Source organism: Solanum verrucosum, unplaced genomic scaffold (genome assembly GCF_900185275.1).
Source record: "Solanum verrucosum unplaced genomic scaffold, falcon-dt-bn FXZP01000176.1, whole genome shotgun sequence".
Classification (NCBI taxonomy): Eukaryota; Viridiplantae; Streptophyta; class Magnoliopsida; order Solanales; family Solanaceae; genus Solanum; species Solanum verrucosum.
Window position 1 is genome coordinate 1,850,957 of NW_026020412.1, and position 18,287 is coordinate 1,869,243.

General features: G+C 38.4%; 1 protein-coding gene across 1 annotated transcript; it reads right to left on the reverse strand.

The window, feature by feature from the left end:
- Positions 1 to 10,688: 10,688 nt before the first annotated feature.
- LOC125840667 (uncharacterized) lies at positions 10,689 to 11,705 on the reverse strand. The gene is made up of 2 exons (XM_049519641.1): positions 11,258 to 11,705; positions 10,689 to 10,963 (listed from the first exon to the last, which is right to left on the reverse strand). The coding sequence occupies exons 1-2, from the start codon at positions 11,703 to 11,705 to the stop codon at positions 10,689 to 10,691; spliced, it is 723 nt and encodes a 240-aa protein (XP_049375598.1).
- Between the last annotated feature and the right edge of the window lie 6,582 nt (positions 11,706 to 18,287).

An 18,287-nucleotide genomic window follows, 5' to 3' on the forward strand; every position in this document is an offset into this window, starting at 1 on the left:
TATAAACTTATTCATCTGAGCCCTGGAATCAGCAACCATGTGAGGAACTTACCTGGAGAGTTGGGTGAACTTGAGTCCATACTCTTAGACTATCATGCTACCTTGCCTTAAGTTCATAAGCTCATGAGCTTTTGCCTCCTTTAGCTCTCGTGGTAAAAACCTGTCCAGAAAGGTCTCAGTAAAGCAATCCCAAGTGATAGGAGCTGCATTTGTACCCCTGTTCCCTTTCCACTGAGTATACCAGATATGAGCCACATCCTTAAGTTGGTACGATGCTAACTCAACCCGATCATTCCCAGTTGCCTGGATCACTTCAAAGATCTTCTTGACCTCATCAATGAAGTTTTAGGGATCCTCACCAATCTGCGATCCTAAGAACTCTGGCGGATTCATCTAACAAAATCTCGCACTCTAGTTGCAGTTGACCCAACATTAGCATCTGTCTGACCTGGAACCCACTGATTGTTCTAGTTGGCCACACTCTGAGCCAATATCTAAATGTCGTTGCGGAACTTTGCATTCGAAACTTCCTAATCTGGGAATGGAGGAGTTGCGTTTGCATTCCTGGCGTTAGCTCTACGAGGAGGCAAGATCTAAAACGTAGAATGTTGGGTTAGAAATGAGGAATTAGATCATACCTTACGTACGATAAGAGTAACAAGAAATGAAGATTTTTCCTAAAACACTCTATAGCCTCTCTTTCATTTGATGTGGTGCGCACTACATACCCATGAAAATGACTCTACCTAGTGCGGCTTTTCAGACATCTTAGGACACTTAAACCTAGTGCTCTCATACCAAGCTTGTCACACCCCGAGGCTACCCCCATTGACGCGGACACGGGACCTAGGATCACAAGTGACCCCAAGCTAACCCTGCTGGCATGACATGAGCATACTGAGAATAATAATAACTGATGCGAAAGCTAATCATGAAGGAAATCGGAAATGATGGGGAATACCCATATACTAAAAAAAGAATATATCAAATATGAGAGTTTAGTACAACAGAAATATTAAACTCGAAATACTAAGTTGAATCTAACTATGTCTGAAAATAAGCCTCTAAACTTACTAGTAGTGTTGGGACATGCCCCAGCTAAATCTAGCAAAACTGAAACTAAAAGACTGAAAAACTGAAATGATAACATGTTGATTGTCCTCGAAGAATGAGGACTCACCACTAATGTTGCTGAACTAGAGATCGGGAATCGATATAAGCGTGATTTGAAAGATGAGAACCTGAACCTACATCACTAGAAGATGTAGCACAGAGTATGTGTCCGTACTTGAAAGGTACTGAGCATCCATGATAGAGTAAAACTGAAATAAACATATAACTGAACAAGCAATAAAGCAAGGATATAATCTGAACATAATATAGATATTGAATACCTAATTGGATGCAATGACCAAATTTATAACATGCTCAGACTAAATACTGACTGTACTGAAATGTGGTCAATGTAATGGAGTCTGACTGAACTATGGGAGCTACTAATAACCGATAATAAAACTAAATGAGCTAAATGAGGAGTCTGATGTATGCGCCCCATCGAGAGGACCCAATATACCCTGCCACAGGTATAGAGGCATGAATGGCATGATCACTAAATGATGCCCACAGAGGGGACTTACAACCTACGTGGCTCGTAGTAATGGGAATATATGGGTGACTAACCCTAGTCCAACTCGGTATTATGCTACTCCCAAAAGATTAAATGATTAACACATTATAACTGAATTACTGTAATATACTGGATAGCTAAAACTGACATGCGAACTAAGAATACACATTAATATACTGATAATGACACATTCAAAACTGAGGCATATATTTCCAAAATAACTGAAATATCTGACCTAGCATGTATAATTCAACAACTAAAGAACTACATAGCTAGGGTTCTGAAATTTATGCTAGAAACCAAGTAATCACATGATAATCTGTTGAAGTTCTAGAAATCCTAGGTCTAGTTAATAATAGGGAATCAAGAATCTGACTGAATTTTAGGGACCTAATGGGCGAAAGGAACCCACTAGTGAAATTCCACATACTTGGTGACGAATTCCACGGAAAAATCTTTCAATTTTGGGAATCTTGCTGGGTTCTTGATCTAGGGTTCTTGACTCCTTTCTCCTCTTAGCGTTCTATTTTTTCTAAGTTCTGAAGAATGATTTGACTTAGGTAAGTTCTAGTTATGTTTCTAGGCTAAAACTAACCAAAACCACGTAGTTTAGGGTTAAAACGACGTAGTTTAGGGGTCTAACAAAATAGGAAAAGACCAAAACACCCTCAACTTAATTGCTGTCGGAGTGACCGACGGACCGCCGATGGACTGACGATCCGTACTGGTGAACCGTCAGTCACGACTGGGGCTGGGTTCCTGGGGCCTGGTCCATGGACCAAGACCATAGCATGTGGGCTGGCCTACGGACTGTAGTTCTGGCTGTGGGTCAGAACTAAGCCGATTTTTTTCTGAGGGTTCTAGGGAGAGGCTATCGGTTTCCTGGGGTCTGATACACGGACCAGGAAAACGGACCGTGGTGTGGCCTACGGACCGTAGGTCCGGCCATGGGTTGACCTTTAGAAGAATTTCTGGGGGTTTTTGAGGAGAGGGTCACAGTTGCGAACCACGGGCCATGGGTCACCCTATGGTCCGTGAGTTGCAACTGCAACTTCTAGCAATCTGCACTAAGGTCTGTTTTCGGATACGGGGTGTTACATTAAGCCTTTAAGTCAACATTCTCATTAGCATCATTATAAGCACATTCATTTCATTAGACATTATGACATTAGATAAACACATCATTGCCCTCTCAAAGCCTACATGCGCAATGCATGAATGGCATCCCATACTACCACCCACACTTCATAGAACCTCTTGAGAAACCATAGCACGTAACTCACATGATGGGAATAAGAACTAACCGACATAGACCATGTGAGCAAATCATGGAATCCGGTGTCTATCCCATACCTTAAAGGGTTGGTCTATTTGCCTAAGGTAGGACTGGTAACATTTTAGGTTAGGTGGATCCACTAGCTAATATCCTATATGGGCACATAGTTATGTGATAAGAAAGATGTTCATTGAAACCCGGCCTAACATGGGGAGAGCTTCCATCTTACCATATCCACTCGGTGTTAAGCTTTAAATTCCCATAGAGTAGTTCATCCTCATTAACAATATTATACTTAAGAGGGCTACCACCATTAGGTCTACCGGCCCAAAGTACATTACACACATGAAAGCACCACCAACCATTAGGTCTACCAATTCAAGGTACATTATTTTATTAGGATAGCTCATTGAATCCTCAAGAAAGGGTCACCACCATTAGGTCTACTAATTCAAGGTTCATCACTATAAACATGAAAACGCTACCACAATTAGGTCTACTGATTAAAGATTTATCATTACATTAGTTCATAGACTCATCATGAAGGGCTACCACCAATAGGTCTACCGATTCAAGATAAAGCCTTAGAATACTTCTTTAATCATTTATGAAAGGGATACCACCATTAGGTCTACCGATTCAAAGTTCATTATTCATTACATAAAAGGGCTACCACCATTAGGTCCACCGATTCAATGTTAATTAAGTCAAGATACATTAGTCACACAAGAAGATGATGCCCTAAGCCTACCAATTCAAGGTACATCAATCAAGCTCACTTTCAATAACACAAAAAGAGGATGTCCTAAGCCTACCAATTCAAGGTATAACATTACATTTAAGAAACCTTTCACAATATATCATCATCATTCACAAGTGTATAAATTAGAATAACCATTCAATAATATCACAATTGCATTGTAGTCATGATCACATTACTTTAATTGAAACCACAAAGCATATACATAAGCATCATGATTATACCTCAATCTTCATACTTTGCCCTTCAAGGCCATGAATCACTATTCACCAACACACCTAGAATTACTACAATTTAGGCATGAATAATGACATAATTCAAGTAACTAAAGCATTCCAAGATTGATTGCATAACATTCATCTTACTACAATTCACCCACACCAAATAGTCATAAATTAGGGTTATGGGGAAGTCATGTTTTCATGGGGGATATTATCTTGAAACCACCATAAAATAGCTATTCAATCTTAATGTAATAATTAAACCATTGAAAATATTTTGAGAAAGGATCCATGACCTAAATGAAAACCCTTAGTTTTGGAGAATTTCCAACTTTGAAATTGAAGGTTTGAGGACTTCATGGATGGAAAGATAACCATGAATAAAAACTACCATACCTTAATTGAAGATTCCTCATGAAATTGAGTGGAAAAGATGAGTCCTTGAGACCTAGACCTTGACCTTGTTCTTCTTCTTCAGTGGAGTTTCTAGAGAGAGAATATTTGGAGAGAAGGTGGTTACTATTTGGGTTTGGGAATTATGAATTGTAAAGGGGTGTTTATTGACTTAAAAGGTCTTAAATAAGTCTAATAAATCAATATAGAATGACCCCTAACTTAACTAACCACCCTAGGAATTTACCAAGCTGTCCCTCCCTTAGTCGAACCTAAGCAGAAACTCAGGTGCCATCCACGACCTAGGACACACGGACCGTGAGTGGGGTCACGCACCGTCCTGCAGGTCCATGGATGGTGGACTGGGGCTCCTAAAATAGGCCATTAACTCACAAAACCTCCCTACGAGGCATGGAGGGACCTGCCCCGTAAGTCCCATCTGTGGGTCATGTAAAATTTACAGATTTTGGTTCTTGGGGTTAGACTTTAGGGTCCCCCTCAAGGACACTTGGTTGATCCATGGGGGGTCGTACCTTGACCTTTAACCCCTCAACCTAAGCTCGCTAAATCACTTTACAACATAAAACTCCACAGCAAACTCAATAACTCACACGTAAGGCTCTAGGTTCACCTACTTGTTTTCCCGGTGTTACATTATATCCCCGTTAGGAACATTCGTCCTCAAATGACACTTTAAACACTTCACGGAATTAAAGACTCAAGACTAGTAGCCCATCATGCATAAAACATCATAACAATGCACACAAAAAAAGGAGAAAACATCAACTCCATCTCAATATACTCAATGCAACACAAGGAAGTAGGAACTACATCTACAAACCTATTATGTATGAAAACTTCAACATTTCTCATACCATTGGAGAAATTACCTTCTCCAACTCAAATCATATTCATCATAACATCATGAAGCAATTATGCAATTATTCTCAAAAGCACATTTAAGCATGTTCAAAATTTTATCTCATGAATCATATTGGCAACTCATACTAAATTCACATCAACATGAGGAACTTACATCATAAACTCATTTTCTCATTAAACATGAATTCATCAGAACATGCATAACATAAGGAGTCCATGGAAACACATAATCACACATGACTCCAAAACATGAAACAAGTCACAAGGAACTCTTTGTCTAAAGCTTGAATAGGAATAGAAGAAAGAGATAAGCATATCGGAACTCTCAACAACCTTGATTTCTAAACATACCATCTCCCCCTTCGGAGTAAACCTATACTAAGGCTAACATGGGAATAGAATAGGGACCTCAATAAAACTTTGACAACTATAAGGAACTATCAACATACTGGTGCCCTCATCCGGAAGGGCTCATTTGTCCTCTCTAGATCGAAGTGCATAGAAACGACCATGCTTTGGAGCATAAGGATTCGGGACACTAGGAGAAGCTTGCTTGGCCTCTCTCCTCTTTGCTGTAAGAGTAGGGAAACCTTTCACTTGATGATCACTCTTTCCACAACCATAACACGCATTTGTACCGGCTAGGCACTTCTTATAGTGTTTCTTTCCACAATTGGTGCAAATAGGTTTAGGAAATGGAGGTCCACTATCTTTCTCTTGGTTAACCCTAGGAGTGCTTGAAAAATCTTGGTTGGAAGATCTCTTTTTGAACCTTGGTTGACCTTGCTCATCGGACCTAGCTCTCTTCATCTCCCTATTCTTTTTCTTGATTTTAGACTCCTCAATTTGTTGAGCATACACCATAAGCCTAGAGATATTCATATCATCATGGAGCTTTGATGTACGACATTCTTTCTCAACTAAGTCAGACACACCCGTCACAAATCTATTCATCTCATCCTTCGAATTCGACACCAAAGATGGAGCATACTTAGACAATAGGGTAAATTTAAAAGAATACTCTTGAACACTCATCTTACCTTGCCTAAGGTTGATAAATTCTTCCACCTTAACTTCTGTATTCTCATGGGGAAAGAACCTATCAATGAAGGCTTTCTTAAACACCTCCCAATCAATAGGACCCGCTCCTACCGGCCTATTACTCTTCCATTGAATAAACCAAACTTGAGCAACATCCTTCAATTGATAAGCGGCTAGTTCCACTTTTTCTACCGAAGTCACCCCCATAGCATCAACTACCTTATACACCTCATCCACAAATTCTTGGGGATCCTCTCCCACTTTAGAACCAAGAAACACCGGAGGGTTCATCCTCACAAAGTCCCTCAACCGAGAAATCATAGTGCTCACATTAGGGTTCATATGAGTCCTACTATCTCTATTGGCTTGGGCCGTCATAGCTTGGGATTGAGTAGTTACGGCTTGAGCTATCATTAGAAAAGTCGACCTAACTTCCTCATCCGCCATGGCCGGGGGGGGGGAGTTAATAGGAGCTTGATTCCCTTGAGGAGCTTGGTTTACTTGAGGTGCTTGATTACCTTTAGGAACTCCTTGATTCACATTCACCTCTTCCACCCTTCTAGCATTCGCCCTTTGTGTATTCATTTCCTGAAGGCAGAAGAAAAGGGTTAGGAAAGGGACTTTTATAGAGCTAAACTCTATGGCACGACTTAAAAAGTAATGAAAGATGTGTAGTTTCCTAACATCATATAGCCTCTTATTCATAAGTGTGGCGCCCTTCACACTATGAACAAGACTCTACTAGACGTGGTTTGTGAGACATTATCCTAAAACCATCCCAATATCTTGAGCTTTGATACCATGTTTGTCACGACCCGAGCCTACACCCCGGATGTGACACGGCGTACAAGACTTCGAAAAGCCTCATAAAATTCATAACATAAGACATAAGAAAATGGTACAGAATTTAAAACATTTATCCATACAATCGAAGTCTTTATTTAAAAACAAACAACGGAAGTCTAACTTGTCTCACAAGGCCATCTAATACAACTTGAAAAGAAGATAGGGTGACAACCCTTCAATATAGTCTGAAACGTAAAATGACATAAAAGAAACTAGGGAAGAACAACTCTCGACCTCGAACCATGATGACCCACCACAAGCTTTGGAGAGAATCAATCCAAACTTTGAACACTAGAAGTCACCTTAAGATCCGGAACCTACACTTTGTAAAAATGTAGAAGAAATATGGGCTAGCACAAAAATGTACTAAGTATGATAGCCATGCAAAAATCATGCTAAAAAGGACGTTTTGGTTGAAAACCATGCATTTTGTCAACTTTAAGAATCATCATGAGACTTGAGTATAAAAACATAGGATACAAGCATATTCAACATGTATATCATTATAACATAATAGAACCATCATCTTAGGCAACCCTAAGTTATATTTGTGCAATGTATGAATGACATCCCATAATACCATTCATACTAAGTATCACTTTGAGGCCACCATAACATACTTACCATTCTTCATTCTCTCCTTTATTCAATAATCATACACAAGGAACATTCACATTTAATAAGTCATGACAAGGAAAACAACTCATAATAAAATTTCCAAGTTAAGCATTCATCATAACATTAAGCCTTTAAGTCAACATTCTCATTAGCATCATTATAAGCACATTCATTTCATTAGACATTATGACATTAGAGAAACACACCATAGCCTTCTCAAATCCTACTCGTGCAATCCATGAATGGCCCTATACTACCACCCACACTTCATAGAACCTCTTGAGAAACCATAGCACATAACTCACATGATGGGATAAGCACTAACCGACATAGATCATGTGAGAAAATCATGGAATCCGGTGTCTATCCCACACCGTAAAGGGTTGGTCTACTTGCCTAAGGTAAGACCGGTTAACATTTTAGCTTAGGTGGATCCACTACCTAATATCCTATGTGGGCACATAGTTATGGGATAAGAAAGATGTTCATTGAAACCCGCCCTAACATGAAGAGAGCTTCCACCTTACCATATCCACTCAGTGCTAACCTTTAAATTCTTATAGAGTAGTTCATCATCATTAACATTATTATACTTGAGAGGGCTACCACCATTAGGTCTACCGGCCCAAAGTACATTACATACATGACAGGGCCACCACCATTAAGTCTACTAATTCAAGGTACATTATTAGGATAGCTCATTGAATATTAAAGAAAGGGCCACCACCATTAGGTCTACTGATTCACGGTTCATCATTATACACATGAAAGGGCTACCACCATTAGGTCTACCGATTCAAGGCTTATCATTACATTAGTTCATAGACTCATTATGAAGGGCTACCACCATTAGGCTTACCGATTCAAGATAAAGCCTTAGAATACTTCATTAATCATTTATATAAGGGATACCACCATTAGGTCTACCGATTCAAGGTTCATTATTCATTACATGAAAGGGGTACCACCATTAGGTCCACCGATTCAATGTTCATTAAGTCAAGATACATTAGTTACACAAGAAGAGGATTACCTAAGCCTACCAATTCAAGGTACATCAATCAAGATCACTTTCAATTACACAATAAAATGATGTCCTAAGCCTACCAATTCAAGGTATAACATTACGTTTAAGAAACCTTTCACAATATATCATCATCATTCAGAAGTGTATAATTGAGAATAACCTTTCAATAATATCACAATTTCATTGTAGTCATGATCACATTACTTTCGTTGAAATCATAAAGCATATACATAAGCATCATGATTATACATCAATCTTCATAATTTTTCCTTCAAGTCCATGAATCACAATTCATCAACACGCCTAGAATTACTAATATTTAGGCATGAATAATGACATAATTCAAGTATCTAAAGCATTACAAGATCGATTGCATAACATTCATCTTACTACAATTCACCCACATCACATAGTCATAACTTAGGGTCATGGGGAAATCATGTATTCATGGCGGATTTAATCTTAAAACCACCATAAAGTAGCCATTCAATCTTAATATATGTTAATTAAACCATTGAAACATTTTGAGAAATAATCCATGACCTAGAATGAAAACCCTTAGTTTTAGAGAATTTCCAACTTTGAAATTGAAGGTTTGAGGACTTAATGGATGGAAAGTTAACCATGAATCAAAACTACCATACCTTAGTTGAAGATTCCTCACGAAATTGAGTGGAAAAGAAGAGTCCTTGAGCCCTAGACCTTGACCTTGTTGTTGTTCTTCAATGGAGTTTCTAGAGAGAGAATATTTGGAGATTAGGTGATTACTATTTGGGTTTGGGAATTATGAATTGTAAAGGGGTGGTTAATGACTTAAAAGGTCTTAAATAAGTCTAATAAATCAATATAAAATGACCCCTAACTTAACTAACCACCCTAGAAATTTACCAAGTTTCCCCTCCTTTTGTCGAACCTAGGTAGAAACTCAGGTGCCATCCACGACCCAGGACTCATGGACCGTGAGTGGGGTCACGCCCCATCCTGCAGGACCTTGGATGGTGGACTGGGGCTCCTAAAATAGGCCCTTCACTCACGAAGCCTCCCAACGAGGCGTGGAGGGACCTACTCCCTGTAGATCCCATCTGTGGGTCATACAAAATTGGCAGATTTTGGTTCTTGGGGCAGCCTTGGGGTTTGACTTTAGGGTCCCCCTCAAGGACCCTTGGTTGGTTCGTACCTTGACATTTAACCCCTCAACCTAAGCTCGGGAAATCACTTTACAACATAAAATCCCACATCAAACTCAACAACTCACACGTAAGGCTCTAGTTTCACCTACTAGTTTTCCGGGTGTTACATTATTTACCCCTAGGAAACATTCATCCTCGAATGACACTTTAAACACTTTACGGAATTAAAGACTCAAGACTAGCAACCCATCATGTATGAAACATCATAACAATGCACAAAACAAGGAGGAAACATCAACTCCATTTCAATATACTCAATGCAACACAAGGAAGTAGGAACTACATCTATTAACCCATTATGTATGAAAACTTCAACATTTCTCGTACCATTGGAGGAATTACTTTCTTCAACTAAAATCATGATCAGCATAACATCATGAAGAAATTATGCAATTATTCTCAAAAACACATTTAAGCATGTTCAACATTTCATCTCATGAAGCATATAAGCAACTCATATTGAATGCATATCAACATGAGGAACATAAATCATGAAAACCCATTTTCTCATTAAACATGAATTCATCAAGAACATGCATAAGATAAGGAGACCATGGAAACACATAATCACACATGACTCCAAAATATGAAACAAGTCACAAGGAACTCTTTGTCTCAAGCTTGAATAAAATAGAAGAAAGAGATAAGGATATCGAAACTTTTAACAACCTTGCTTTCTAACCATACCATCTCCCACTTGGGAATAAACCCATACTAAGGCTAACATGAAAATAGCATAGGGACCTTAATAAAACATTTACAACTATAAGGAACTATCATCATACTGGTGCCTTCATCCAAAAGGGCTTATTTGTCCTCTCTAGACCGAAGTGCATAGAAACGACCATGCTTTGGAGCATAAGGATCCGGGACACTAGGAGAAACTTGCTTGGCCTCTCTCCCTTTTGCCGTAAGAGTAGGGAAATCTTTCACTTGATGATCACTCTTTCCACAACCATAACACCCATTTGTACCAGCTAGGCACTTCCCATAGTGTTTCTTTCCACAATTGGTGCAAATAGGTTTAGGAAATGGAGGTCCGCTACCTTTCTCTTGGTTAACCCTAGGAGTGCTTGAAGAATCTTGGTTGGAAGATCTCTTTTTGAACCTTGGTTGACCTTGCTCATCGGACCTAACTCTTTTCATCTCCTTATTCTTTTACTTTATTTTACACTCCTCAATTTGTTGAGCATACACCCTAAGCCTAGAGATATTCATATCATCATGGAGCATTGTCGTACGACATTCTTCCTCAACTAAGTCGGACACACCCGTTACAAATCTATTCATCTCATCCATTGAATTCAACACCAAAGATGGAGCATACTTAGACAATAGGGTAAATTTAAAAGAATACTCTTGAACACTCATATTACCTTGCCTAAGGTTGATAAATTCTTCCACCTTAACTTCTCTCTTCTCATGGGGAAAGAACCTATCAAGGAAGGCTTTCTTAAACACCTCCCAATCAATAGGACCCGCTCCTACCGTCCTATTACTCTTACATTGAGTAAACCAAACTTGAGCAACATCCTTCAATTGATAAGTGGCTAGTTCCACTTTTTCTACCGAAGTCACCCCCATAGCATCAACTACCTTATAATCCTCATCCACAAATTCTTGGGGATTCTCTCTCACCTTGGAACCAAGAAACACCGGAGGGTTCATCCTCACAAAGTCCCTCAACCTAGAAGCCATTGTGCTCACATTAGGGTTCACATGAGTCCCACCATCTCTAGTGGCTTGGGACGTCATAGCTTGGGATTGAGTAGTTACGGCTTGAGCCATCATTAGAAGAGCCGACCTAACTTCCTCATCTATCATGGCCGAGGGGTTAATTGGAGCTTGATTCCCTTGAGGAGCTTGGTTCACTTGAGGAGCTTGATTACCTTGAGGAACTCCTTGATTCACATTCTCCTCTTCCACCCTTCTAGCATTCGCCCTTCATGTCTTCATTTCCTGAATACATAAGAGAATGGTCACGAAAAGGACTTTTCTAGAGCTAAACTTTATGGCACGACTTAAAGAGTAATGAAAGAAGTGTAGTTTCTTAACATCTTATAGGCTCTCATTCATAAATATGGCGCGCTTCACACTATGAACATGACTCTACTAGACGTGGCTTGTGAGACATCATCCTAAAAACCATCCCAACATCTTGTGCTCTAATACCATATTTGTCACGACCCGAGCCTACACCCCGGACGTGACACGACGTACAAGACTCCAAAAAGCCTCATACAAGCCTCATAGCATTCATAACATAAGACATAAGAAAATGGTACGAAATTTAAAACATTTATCCATACAATCGAAGTATTTATTTAAAAACAAACATCGGAAGTCTAACTTGTCTCACATGGCCATCTAATACAACTTGAATCAAAGATAGGGTCACAGCCCTTCAACATAGTCTGAAACTTAAAATGACATAAAAGAAACTAGGGAAGAACAACTCTCGTCCTCGAACCATGATGACTCATCACTAGCTTTGGAGAGAATCAATCCAAGCTTTGAACACTAGATGTCACCTTAAGATCCGGAACCTACACTTTGTAAAAAATGTAAAAGAAATATGGGTTAGCACAAAAATGTACTAAGTATGATAGTCATGCAAAAAGCATGCTAAAAAGGACGTTTTGGTTGAAAACCATGCATTTTGTCAACTTTAAGAATCATCATGAGACTTGAGTATAAAAACATAGGATGCAAACATATTCAACATGTATATCATTATAACATAATAGACCCATCATCTTAGGCAACCCTAAGTTATATTTGTGCAATGTATGAATGGCATCCCATAATACCATTCATACTAAGTACCACTTTAAGGCCACCATAACATACTTACCATTCTTCATTCTCTCCTTTAGTCAATAATCATAGACAAGGAACATTCACATTAAATAGGTTATGACAAGGAAAGCAACTCATAATAACATTTCCAAGTTAAACATTCATCATTACATTAAGCCTTTAAGTCAACATTCTCATTAGCATCATTATAAGCACATTCATTTCATTAGACATTATGACATTAGAGAAACACACCATAGCCCTCTCAAAGCCTACTCGTGCATTGCATGAATGGCATCCCATACTACCACCCACACTTCATAGAACCTCTTGAGAAACCATAGCACGTAACTCACATGATAGGAATAAGCACTAACCGACATAGATCATGTGAGAAAATCATGGAATCCGGTGTCTATCCCACACCGTAAAGGGTTGGTCTACTTGCCTAAGGTAGGACCGGTAATATTTTAGCTTAGGTGGATCCACTACCTAATATCCTATGTGGGCACATAGTTATGGGATAAGAAAGATGTTCATTGAAACCCGGCCTAACATGGGGAGAGCTTCCATCTTACCATATCCACTCGGTGCTAAGCTTTAAATTCCCATAGAGTAGTTCATCCTTATTAACATTATTATACTTAAGAGGACTACCACCATTAGGTCTACCAGCCTAAAGTACATTACACACATGAAAAGGACACCACCATTAGGTTTACCGATTCAAGGTACATTATTAGGATAGCTCATTGAATCCTCAAGAAAGGGCCACCACCATTTGGTCTACCGATTCAAGGTTAATCATTATACACATGAAAGGGCTACCACCATTAGGTCTACCGATTCAAGACAAAGCCTTAGAATACTTCATTAATCATTTATGACAGGGATACCACCATTAGGTCTGTCGATTCAAGGTTCATTATTCATTACATGAAAGGGGTACCACCATTAGGTCCATCGATTCAATGTTCATTAAGTCAAGATACATTAGTTACACAAGAAGAGGATTACCTAAGCCTACCAATTCAAGGTACATCAATCAAGATCACTTTCAATTACACAATAAAATGATGTCCTAAGCCTACCAATTCAAGGTATAACATTACATTTAAGAAACCTTCACAATATATCATCATCATTCACAAGTGTATAATTGAGAATAACCTTTCAATAATATCACAATTGCATTGTAGTCATGGTCACATTACTTTCATTGTAATCACAAATCATATACATAAGCATTATGATTATACATCAATCTTCATAATTTTTCCTTCAAGGCCATGAATCACAATTCACCAATACACCTAGAATTACTACAATTTAGGCATAAATAATGACATAATTTAAGTAACTAAAGCATTACAAGATCGATTGCATAACATTCATCTTATTACAATTCACCCACATCATATAGTCATAAACTAGGGTTATGGGGAAATCATGGATTCATGGGGTATTTTATCTTAAAATTACCATAAAACATCAATTCAATCTTAATATATGTTAATTAAACCATTGAAAACATTTTGAGAAAGGATCCATGACCTAGAATGAAAACCCTTAGTTTTGGAGAATTTCCAACTTTGAAATTGAAGGTTTGAGGACTTCATGGATGGAAAGATAACCATGAATCAAAAATACCATACCTTAGTTGAAGATTCCTCACGAAATTGAGTGGAAAAGAAGAGTCCTTGAGCCCTAGACCTTGACCTTGTTGTTGTTCTTCAATGGAGTTTCTAGAGAAAGAATATTTGGAGAGGAGGTGGTTACTATTTGGGTTTGGGAATTATGAATTGTAAAGGGGTGGTTAATGACTTAAAAGGTCTTAAATAAGTCTAATAAATCAATATAAAATGACACCTAACTTAACTAACCACCCTAGGAATTTACCAAGTTGCCCCTCCCTAGACCGAACCTAGGCAGAAACTCAGGTGCCATCCATGACCCAGGACTCACGGACCCTGAGTGGGGTCACGCCCCGTCCTGCAGGTCTGTGGATGGTGGACTTGGGCTCCTAAAATAGGCCCTTCACTCACGAAGTCTCCCCACAAGGCGTGGAGGAACCTACGCCCCGTAGGTCCCATACGTGGGTCATGCAAAATTGGCAATTTTTTGTTGTTGGGGCAGCCTTGGGGTTAGAGTTTAGGGTCCCCCTCAAGGACCCTTGTGTAACACCCCTCAAAAAATAATGAAATAGGATAATTAGAGCTTCACATGTGTGTTAGCAGTTGATATACTTGTATAAAGGGTTGGTAAATTCCCCCCCTTGGCAAATTAAATGTTTGGGCATTTATTTTAAGTTGTTTTTATTAATTTAGGTATATTAGATCATTTAATTGAGGGTTATAACTTTATTCTTTAAATTAGAATTTCCAAAATCATCCTCTCTCTCTAAAAAAACACTCTCTAGTTCAAGGAAGAAGAAGAGTGAAGAACTAGGGTTTCAAATTGGAGGCTTCTTTCATCGATTTTCGTGGGCTTTCTCAATATTAAGGTATGGGGACTCTTTATCTTTGATTTCGTTTTTAATCAAAGAGCCAATTCAAAGTATTTTCAAAGTTCTTCAAAAAAACCTTAAATTCCTAATTTCGATTCTAGCATGGGTTCTTGCATAAAAAGGTTTTAAATGATGATTTATATTGTTATTAATAATTATTAATGGTTTTTAGAAAGAAATCTCCATGAACCCATGTTTTCTGAAATTCTCTAAATTTCACCATAACGTGGGTGTATTGATTTTGAGTAGATGATTATAGAATTGTGTTTAGTATGGTATGGGCTGTTCATATATGGTATTATATATGTTGAATTGTGAAGAATTGATGTTGAATTGAAGGATATGAGATTTGAGCCTTGCATGGGCAAATAGTGAATCGGTCTTTATGTTGATTATTAGATTATGTTTAGCTTGTATTGTATAGCTAAATTCTACTATTATCTATGCTATTCTATTGTGATATTATGGAAAATTAAGGATGGTGATTGTGGCTTGGAAAGGATGGTAAGTTGACCTACTTTAGAATAATGTTGAATTAGTAGGGAATTGAGTATTTTGGCTTATGGCCTTTGAAAAGGTGGTAAGATGGTTTGATCTCTTAATATTGCTAAAATTGCTTCTTAGGTTGGATCCACCTTTGGTGGAAGTGTTGTTGTTGCTTTGGAATTATGATTGTGGCCATGAAAGGCATTGTATGAGTATTGTTGTATTGTTGTGTTATTATATATAAATGAGGCTATATGTAAAGTCCTATATGAAGCTATATATATAGTTTTATGTGAAGCTATATGTGAAGGCATGATGTGAAGGAGTTTATGTGATCTTGTGATGATCCTATGTAAAGTGGATAGCATTGTGATTTAAAGTATAATTTCTCATGATGGATATATGAAATGATGTTGGATTATGAAGTATCCTTAGATGATAATGATATGACTTGGTTGGTAGACTAAAGTGTCTCTCTTTGTTACTTAAAGTCTTGAATGCATGAATGTGTGAAGTGGGCTAGAACTAAGAAATGGTGCCCTTTCTATAAATGCTAAAAGAGGAATTCTAGGCCAAGACTTGAATCAACAGAACTAAGAAATGGTGCCCTTTCATAAGTCTAGCTTTCCTAAGTAAATGTATAACCTTGAAGGATGGGCCTTAGGGCGATGTTCCCTTCTTGAGTGAAATGATAGACTTAGAGATGGATGGAGCCGGAACGGCATGAAATCCTTATCTAAGAAAGTTAAATAAGTTATCCTTATGAACCTTGATTGGCTATGACTAAGAAATGGGGCCTTTCTTGGGAAGAGGTACTATGAGTTGGTTGAACTAGAAAAGGAACCCTCTCTAGTACATATGTGAATGAAATACTCTATGGGAAATAAGGCTAGCACCGAGTGGATGTGGTTAGGAAGGTGGCCTAGTTGAGTATGAGATTAGGCACAATGAACTTCCTTGGACATCCCCTAAACCATGTGCCTACATGGGTTGCTTACTAGTTCTACCTTTGGCAAGTAGGACAACCTCCACGAAGTAGGATAGACTCCGGATTCCATGCCTAGCTAGTATGGTCTATGTCGGTTATGCCTATTCCCATCATGTGGGATGTGCACTCTAGTTATTAGATAGGTTTTACAACGTGTAGGTAGTAGTATGAGATGCTATCTACACATGGCACAAGTAGGCTTTGAAGATACTAAAGTGAGTTCCCTAAGTCTAACGACTATTATGTGAAAGTCCCCTTATGTGCTTGAATGTCTCCTAAATGGTTTCTTAAAGAATGTTGGTCTATTGATGTTATGTTATAAAGGAAATGTCCTTATCTAAGGTAATCTTGAGGAACACTTAAGTGTGCTTGAAGAGGTTGTATAGGCGATCACTTCTTGTCTCACTCAAGTGTGTCTTAAGGTTATATTAGGTAGAGGTCCTACGGTAATGAAATGGCGTGTGTTCTTTTAAAGTTAAGCATGAGTTGTATATGAATATATGAATATATGTTGAGTATGTATATGGTTGGCTATGGTTTTATATGTGAACATTGACTTGTATTATGTCTCTTATACTTGTGAAGTGAAGGTTTTATCAAAATAATATGAAAACATTTATTCTTTGTAAATGTCCGTTTTGGCATGTTTTTGCATGGTCTCCATACTTAGTACTTAATTGTGCTAACCCCTTTCTTTCCCTTTTTGACTAAAGTGTAGGAATTTGGAGATGGTGACATGTCATGGCTACTTGATTAGGTTTCTAAGGTGTTTGAAGATGAAGACTTGGTGAGTCCTCATAGGTTCGAGGACAATACCCTACATGTTCTTTTTTTTTTTATGTCTTTCTAGTATTTGCTTAAGTTTTGTATGGGCTTAATCCCAATGGTGTATTCAAAGTATTAGATGGTTTGAGACATAAGTGTATAAAGTCTAGAAGTCTTCCGCTTGCTATTTTTTTTAAATGAAATGTCTTCTTTGTAAAGAAAGGTTTTAATCCCTTATGATTTTTAGTGTCTATGCGATGAATGAATGCTAAGAGGCTTGTATTAGACCTCCGAGAGGTCGATTACGACTAGGGGGTGCTCTCGGGTTGTGACACCTTGGTTTGTCCTTGAAGGGTCGTACCTTGACATTTAGCCCCTCAACCTAAGCTCGGGAAGTCACTTTACAACATAAAACCCCATATCAAACCCCACATCAAACTCAACAACTCACACGTAAGGCTCTAGTTTCACCTACTAGTTTTCTGGGAGTTACAAGTGGCTTGTATGGGGCCTCTCGGGTTCCTATACGCCATATACACCTAAGGGCTACCTTGGGTCGTGACATGTTCATTCATAGGAGGATTAGTCTGGGTGCTGGTCACGACAATTGTATCTTGATATTATCGAAATTGATTCTAAAATCATTGAGGAAAACTAAATTATGAGATCAATTTCTGTATCTGAATTTTTTATAAGTTGGTAGGAGGGGAATACTGGGAAAGTCTCAAATAGGGGTGATGGAAAAGGACGACAACGAAGAAGAAATTCCAAAGACTGAAGAGAGAGGGGGCTTTTATTTATTTTTTTCATACTACGAGACCCATAAAGACAATTTTGAGGGAAAAAAAAACGATGTCATAAC

What these genes read in the sequence shown, in the direction of transcription:
- LOC125840667 (XM_049519641.1), bottom strand. Translation starts at nt 11,705, where the DNA reads ATGATAGATGAGGAAGTTAGGTCGGCTCTTCTAATGATGGCTCAAGCC. An exon ending in ATTTATCAACCTTAGGCAAG is followed by an intron (nt 10,964 to 11,257) that starts GTAATATGAGTG and finishes CTTCCAACCAAG; the next exon opens with ATTCTTCAAGCACTCCTAGG.